The 7,740-nt window shown below is 34.2% G+C and overlaps 1 protein-coding gene across 1 annotated transcript; it reads right to left on the bottom strand.

The window, feature by feature from the left end:
- Window positions 1-5,396: 5,396 nt before the first annotated feature.
- LOC126883826 (vitellogenin-1-like) lies at window positions 5,397-6,329 on the bottom strand. The gene is made up of 2 exons (XM_050649497.1): window positions 5,956-6,329; window positions 5,397-5,872 (listed from the first exon to the last, which is right to left on the bottom strand). Exons 1-2 carry the CDS (start codon window positions 5,999-6,001, stop codon window positions 5,397-5,399), a joined length of 522 nt encoding a protein of 173 aa, XP_050505454.1. The 5' UTR covers window positions 6,002-6,329.
- Between the last annotated feature and the right edge of the window lie 1,411 nt (window positions 6,330-7,740).

Here is a 7,740-nt window from a genome sequence, read left to right as displayed (position 1 = left end):
AAAACGTTGTCGTTCTAATTCAGAACATCTTCAGTGCCCAGAATGAAGTATTTCTACGTTGGATTAAAGCAAAAAAGTTAAAATTGTGACTGTTAGAAAGAAAAAAACATGTGGGAATAGTACTTACATTCTGCAGAGTAGTTTGAAACTAGCACACTATTTAACCCTTAACTACAGAGATCCGGTATTTTTTACCGGCGGGCATTCCCAAAATGTGGATTTCATGGTAACCTCACCACTTACAAGTTCATGTGTCTCTGTACCTCTCGGGTAGTTTGTATAACAATGCTAGTCAAAGCGTGTAGTGTGTATTGTCAATATTTTCTTTTCTAGCACACATCAAAAATCTTAACCGGTAAAAATTACCGGATGTCTGTTTTAAGTAAGTATTTTTATATGAGTACTATAATTTGTAAATCTGAATTGTTTATATTATTTTTTTGTGTTTTTAGGAAAAAAGTAAAGAAATGGACTGTGGAAGTCATCCTGGACCTTCAATGAAGGTTAAATTTGACGATAAAAATTTTGAGGCCACTTTGCAAAAATGGAATTGCAATTTAATTCTGTGATCATTTTACCCCTTGCAGATTTTTTCTCATGAATGTAAAAATTGCAATTTTTCGATTTTTTGAAAGTTCAACCGCATTTATCTCGAAAACTATGCATCCTACGAGAAAACTTGTAGGAACATTTTTTAGTTAGAATGGCCCAAAAAATACAAAAACAGGTTTTGTTTTGCAAGAAATCGCTGTTATGTAATTCCTCAACTTCTTTGTTTATAACAATCTTATCGCCATCCGGATCAACTGTTACCCAAAAAATTCGTGTTCTACGGGCCAAAATACATAATAAAAACTTGGGTAAGTCCATCTGAATACAGGAGGCCGTTGTACCCCCCCCCCCCCATGGCGACAGGACTATACGCATTTTTTAAAATTTTTGGTTATCTAGCTAGTTCTGAAAGGTGGCGTGGAAATAAGGTCAAAAAGTCATTAAAAAAGTTTATTAAACAAATTGAAAATTGTAGGAAAAGCAAACATTTTTAATAAAAAGGAACTTAAAAATAAAATTGAAATTACAAAAGAAGTATCAACAAAAAATTGAATCGTAAAATGCTTTACAAAATCCAGGAATTATAAGTTTTGAAAGCAATTGTTTCAAATCTTTTAGATTGTTATCACCTAAAGGAATTTTTGAAGAGTAAGCCCTACGCAGCTGGCATTTTGGTGAAAACTATTCGGACAACTCCGACTCTTTCTTTTTTGGCAAACATCAACTTTCGTCCACGTTGGTTGTTTACAACTTTCTTAATACAGGAAGTAATCTTTCCCTTTTAAGATTTAAAGTAACAGTTATCATTAAGTTAACATCCAGTCCATTTCATTGTACAGCGCTTTTACATCGTAAAACTCGGCGAAATCCATTTCTTTAACTGTTAAAGGAGCTTCTATTTTTTTAGAATTCCTAATTAATTCCTTCTTGACCAAGAGAGCATTACCAAGTATTGGTGTTTGGGGATTTTGGTGTATATTTATGTCAACTTCTTCTTCTTCTGATGATACCTCAGTAGTGTTAGGATGATAGTGTTCACTGGAACATTTATCATGCATTTAAATCTAATAATATCATAAAAATAGTACTTACATAAAATACACTTACGTCAATGTTGCCTCACAATAAGGAGAAATCCAGATGAAAAATGACACAGAATACAGTTACGTCAAGGTTTCAATAACATAAAATACAATTGCGTCAATGTAGCACCGTAGGTACAAGCACACTTGACTTATCGAAGCACAACTGTACATTATGTCATTGTTTCTCCAACGTTGGCTGATTTTTCAACTATGACGCATCTGCTCCCTGGTGGCTAAAAGCTTAACAACACGTCTGAGAGTAATCTGCCGAATGGGGTAACCAAGTTTGGACTCAGTGACGACATAATCTCATTTTCTATAAATTTGCAGTTACGTCAATGTTCCACCGGGACACCGATATTATGATTTATTAAAATTTGGGGCCATACAGATTTACTCTTGCAATTTTTCCGGCTCATCATTACTTATAATTAGGGAGCGGATTTTATGCTAAATGCATATTGCTTGCATATTTCGCATATTTCAGAAATTTACGAAATTTTGCATATTTTTAAAGAAAAGTGCATATTATGTGTCTATTTAAAAACATTTTTGTCCAAACGAAAAAATTCTAAAATTTTTTAATTGGACACAAAATACTGTCATATCTTTTCGAGAACTATCTGAAGTCGGCTCATGAAATCGGTGCAAACCTTTTCGGTTTTTTTAGAAAACACCCGATCGTTACCCACAACAAAGTGCGTATAGTACCTACGCCGTCATTAAATGATGGTAGGATGTTAAATATCCTGTTATTAAAAGAATATTTACACCTCTAAACATCTTTTTACGATTGTTTAACGGAAATTTAAATATGATTTAAATTAGCTCCCCTAAATCAGCAAAACTAGTCACCTTTAGTCGGTCAATGCGAATGTTTAGTTATTGTGAAAAAGTACTTCTGTTTGTGAATAGTACAATATGCCGAAAGATTCTAGTCTGATTTATTCCCGGATCAGAACCTATCCCCTTCTTTACACCAATGGAAAATTATTCTGCAAAGCATGTAGTAAAATGGTGAGTTTAAGATTGCTTTCTTCATCTTTTTTCTTTAATAAATAATATTTGGCTGATTCCTAACCATTTTAAGTTTAAACAGTTTGAAAAAGTATGTGTTATTGTTATAGATATCATCTCAGCAAAAATTTTAGGTTACACAATACGTCGGGACAGACCTACATAAAAGTCAAAATGCACGAAGATGAGCGAATCAAAAGTTGATCAGTTGCTCATTGGCAGTAACCCATTAATGACTTCATCCAATGAAGAATATAAATTTAATTCGGATCTTATGCGAGGCAATGATTTGTGCAAATAACCTTTGAAAAACCTGGAAAATCCTATGTTTAAACATTTTTTGGAGATACAAAATTTTTTTGTACATCCAAGAAAAGTGTAGATACATTGAGAAAAAATTACTTGAGAAAGATAGTGGAAAATCGAAACATTTATTCTATTGTAGATAAACATGTAGTTTCTCAAAATGCGCATTTTTTTGAAATTATTATGCATATCTTGCGCATATTTCGTAATTTTTTACTGCATATGTATGCGCATATTTCACCAAAATTGCTCGCATATAAATCCGCTCCCTACTTATAATTATGAAGCTTTTGTTATTCTTGAGTGTATTCGTACTGCAATGGCAACTAAAAAATGTTAAATTCCTAAAGAGACACACAGTGCGGGTTGAAATTCTACTCAATTATTTTCTTAACTTTTTGGATAACTGAATTAGGGTAACTCGATATTGTTTGATATCGATATATCGTTCATTTGGAAGAAGAGGGTTACAACTAAGAATTTTCACTTTTTCAGTAGAGAGGTTTTAAAATTCTTATCAATTTATTTCATTTATATTGTGCAGTGTTTATTGATATTATAGGATTTAATGATTGAGTATGATAGATTTCTGATCTTTTAATCGCTCTGACAAATTTTTTTTTTTTTAGATATCAGGTTTAGAAAAAAAACTTAGATATAACCCTCTTCAATAAAGAAATATTATCTTTTTAAGAAATTGGTTTTGCTCATAAAGTTACATTTTAGAAATTGTATTGATAAAGTATTATTAAAAATGCCATTAGATCAATATTATTTAATAAAACTGATTAATAAAACATAAAAAAAAACTAGTTCGTATCCATTACACAACACAATATGAAATATAAAGCAACAATAATAACGATTGTTTTTCTTCACAAATTTTTATAAAAACTTAAGTAGTAGTCAGGAACACATCGCTTTTTTTCTATTAAAGACAACAGTCCATTTTTCTTGGCTTCAGTGATTCCCACTTTTTTTGTAAAAGCTTTCTTTAAAGCAATATTATGGACATTAATTTCACGCCTAGAACGCACAATTTCCACTTGATCATATTCTGGTTGATTAAAAGATGATTTATAATTAAGAATAGTAGGATTGTTGCGATCTAACATCAAGATCCTCACATCAGATATTTTAAAATTTTTGGGAATAGTAAGGTGTAAGTCTGCACACAAAGCTTTAAAATCAAACACGTCATTAAAACCCATTTCATGTACTTTATATGGACTTCCAGTTTTTTTCGCTGTTCGAATAATGCACCCATATTGGTCAGGTACGTATATTGGACTTGATTTTTTATATTTTTTTATCTGTTTTTCTATCATAGCGTGGACACTATCCCCTTCACTCTGTCCATGTCCTGGGACAAAAAATTTATGAGTTATTGATTTTATGGGCAAATTATTTATAGCATACAAGTACAGGACAATTATAAATTTGTTTTTATTTTGCCCTGCACAATTATCAGAATAGAAGATTATATTTAAATTTTCGTCATTACAAATATTTTGAAGAAACTTTAGAATGCAAGATCCTATTTCGTTTGACCCCCTCAAAGCTTCACCCTCGTGCCATAAAAAGCAAGTGCCTTCGTGAGACTTAATATCATACAGTGTAAAATTAAAAACATTTAGTTTTGAAACATAATAAAATGATGATGCTTCTCCAGTTGGGCAAGGCAAAACTGCTTGAAGATCATACACTACGACTTTTGTTGTACCGTCACTATGTTTGTCAATATCTTTTTCTGTTCTGGATAAGTCTTTCTCTGTTAATGTTTATCGAACTTTTCTTGTAAAGATGCCTTCTCTTCCTCTGACGAAGACCTGTATCGCAAGCACTCTTCGCATTGGTCTTTTTTAGGGACATGAAATGCTAGATTAAATTCTTCGTTGAAGATCTTAAAGTACATAAGGTAGTTTCCCGAAGAAACATTTTGTTCCTTACATAATTCAAGGTAGTCCCTGTGTAAATCGGTTATGGTTTTACTTCCTTCAATGTACTCTTTAGAGGAATGCGACCGACAATAATGGCTTTCTTTCCTGGGGATAGAGTTAATGTGAGCTCTAATTGAATTTTTTATGCTCTCACTTATTTTTTGATGTTTTCCATGCTTCCCTCTCTTGTCCTTTTCTATAACCTTTCCGGTTTCGCATACAGTTTGTTTTCGCAGGACCGTTGTTATAATTTTGTGATTAATTGATAGCGTTGCCATAAAAAAATATTTGCACACCCTTACTTGCTGTCCATCAATTAAAAAATAGTATGCATTATTTGGTTTTCTGGGTGCTTTTTTATTTGAATATCTGTACCGCGGTGCAACAGCTTTCAAATTAGACGAAATATATTCTCTTTGTTTGTCAAGGTCATTCAGATTCCAGTATTCTTTAAATATTTTGTTTCTCTGTGCTTCGTCTAATTTTTCGGAACACTTTAACTTGCTTTTATTCCCGCAGGGTGGTAAAAGGGTTTTAGCTGGCCGCAATATTTTGGATTTGGTTTTTGTGCCGTCTGCATTTTGAACAATTCTGGTAGATAAATAGGCTTCTCCGCCATTTCGCAATCTCTTTGTGTCTGCCTGTTTCCAAGTTGCAGGCTGCCGAAGTTTCTTCCTACCCACCTTTTCATTGTTTGACGGATCTTTAACTTTCTTTTTTTAATTGCATTACCTGTTGTTATTTTAACTTGCCTTTTAATGACAGGTGGATTAAAAGGAGGATCTGCGATGCTGTCATCTGATCCATAAGGATCGGTATCGGTTTTAGAATGTTGTGAACTGTTGTCTGTATCAGAAGATGTGTTACTGCTAGATGATGACTTACTGCTTGATGATGAGTTACTGCTTGAAGATGAGTCACTGCTTGAAGATGAAGTACCTTTATCCATAGCTTTTTTAGGTAATTGAGTTTCTAAAAATAAAAATAACACCACTTATAATAATATCCACCTTTTTAGGAACTTTAAAGCAGTGTATCTTTGTATTTTATCTTACCCAAAAAATTATTATTTCCACTACCACATGTGTCATCATTTGTCATAATAGGGTTGCTTAAGATTTTTTCAGATGGGTCTGCATTATTAATAATATCTAAAATAATAATACTTATACAAAAAATCCGTATTTTTTCGATCTAAATAAGAACTTACCAACAGGACAATTTTCTAAATTTTCCTTGGCAAAATGTTCAATCACCCACTTTGTTGTTGGTGTCGTTTCCGTAGTATTTACTGTATTACATTTATCATACATTATGTTTTGTGCATCTTTAAAAGAATTTTCCGAATTATCTTTAGTATAATTGCCTTGACTATCTTCAACATTTTCAAGATTTGCAAAAATGCGATTCGTACGGCTGTTATTAAGCATTATTGTCTAATTAACCCATTAACCGCCAAGCAAAGAAATACTGCAATAATATGTAATATATTTGATTAACTAGAGTAAAATAAACTTAAACATTCGTAAAAAATTTTTTTTACACTTTGATAATGGCAGGTGTCACAACAACAAAATGGTTCGTTTTCGAACCTTTGGCGGAAATGAAATATAAAAATTGAAATACACAATTTTATTTGTTGTGAAAAGTCTCAAAACATTTGGAGTGTAAATGGACCTGGAAGTTTTCATAAACAAAAATAATATGGTTAGAACATTGCCTACACCTTCTTCAGCTTCTTTGTCAAAAACGAAGTCGAACGGCCCTCTATCCTTTTTAGAAATTATTTTAGATATTTCAAGTTTACACTTTCCAATCCTGTATCTTGCACTGTGCCAGTTGCATAAATTCGACAAATCGACATATTGTCTACTATCTACAACACTACACAAACTCCCTTATGGAGCCGCCCCCTCCCCCACCCTAGATTATAAAAAAACTGAATACCAGAATACCCGTCTTTCTAAAGGTGCGTATCCACTATGTTCGTAATATTGGACCACCGAGGCACTGCCGCACGGTCGTTGGCGCACTGTTGCACGGCCCGGGAGCGCCAACCATCCACTATGTTCACGAACCTCTTGCACTCCGCGCTCCCTGCAACTGCTCCAATCGATACGGTATGCGTTCCTCTACATATAAACCGACACCAATTGGAACGCCGAGGCGGAGCGCGCACTGTTGCACGGTCCGGGAGTGCCTACCATTCACTATGTTTACAAACCTCTTGCGCTCCGCGCTCCCTGCAACTGCTCCCATCTACATGCATGCGCTCCTCTACATATAAACCGCCACCTATTGGACCGTTGAGGCGGAGCGCACACTGTTGCATGGTCGCAACAGTGCTCCGCGCAACTTCTTGCGCTCCGCGCTCGGTACGGATACGGTATGCGCTCCCTTACATATAAACCGCCCCAGATTGGAGCGCCGAGGCAGAGTGCGCACAATTGCACAGCCCGGGAGCGCCAAACGTGTCCACTATGTGGAGCAGTTGCAGGAGCTCGGAGTGCAAGCATAGTGGATACGTGTTTTTACACATAATAAAGAAATATCCCAACAAATTACTGCCTGTGCATCACCTTGAACTTATTCCTGATCAGACAGGATTATATGTCGACTTCCGCCAATGGTTCGTTATCGAACCATTATTTTCAAACACGAGATTTGATGACTCAGAAATTATTTTTTTTGTATTTTTATAGCAATTGGTGTACAAATAGGTTAAAAAAATAATGTTTTAATTTATTTGACCACAAAAGTGTTACGCCGATAAAATTACTACAGTAAAAATAAAGTTGCGTCGAAGGATTGAAAATGTCGGACATTTAGAAAATATTTTT

Source organism: Diabrotica virgifera, chromosome 4 (assembly GCF_917563875.1).
Source record: "Diabrotica virgifera virgifera chromosome 4, PGI_DIABVI_V3a".
Classification (NCBI taxonomy): Eukaryota; Metazoa; Arthropoda; class Insecta; order Coleoptera; family Chrysomelidae; genus Diabrotica; species Diabrotica virgifera.
The sequence above is the reverse complement of the archived record's forward strand: the minus strand, read 5'-3'. Positions and strand labels throughout refer to the sequence as shown.

What these genes read in the sequence shown, in the direction of transcription:
- LOC126883826 (XM_050649497.1), bottom strand. Translation starts at nt 6,001, where the DNA reads ATGACAAATGATGACACATGTGGTAGTGGAAATAATAATTTTTTGG. An exon ending in TGGAAATAATAATTTTTTGG is followed by an intron (nt 5,873 to 5,955) that starts GTAAGATAAAAT and finishes TTTTATTTTTAG; the next exon opens with AAACTCAATTACCTAAAAAA.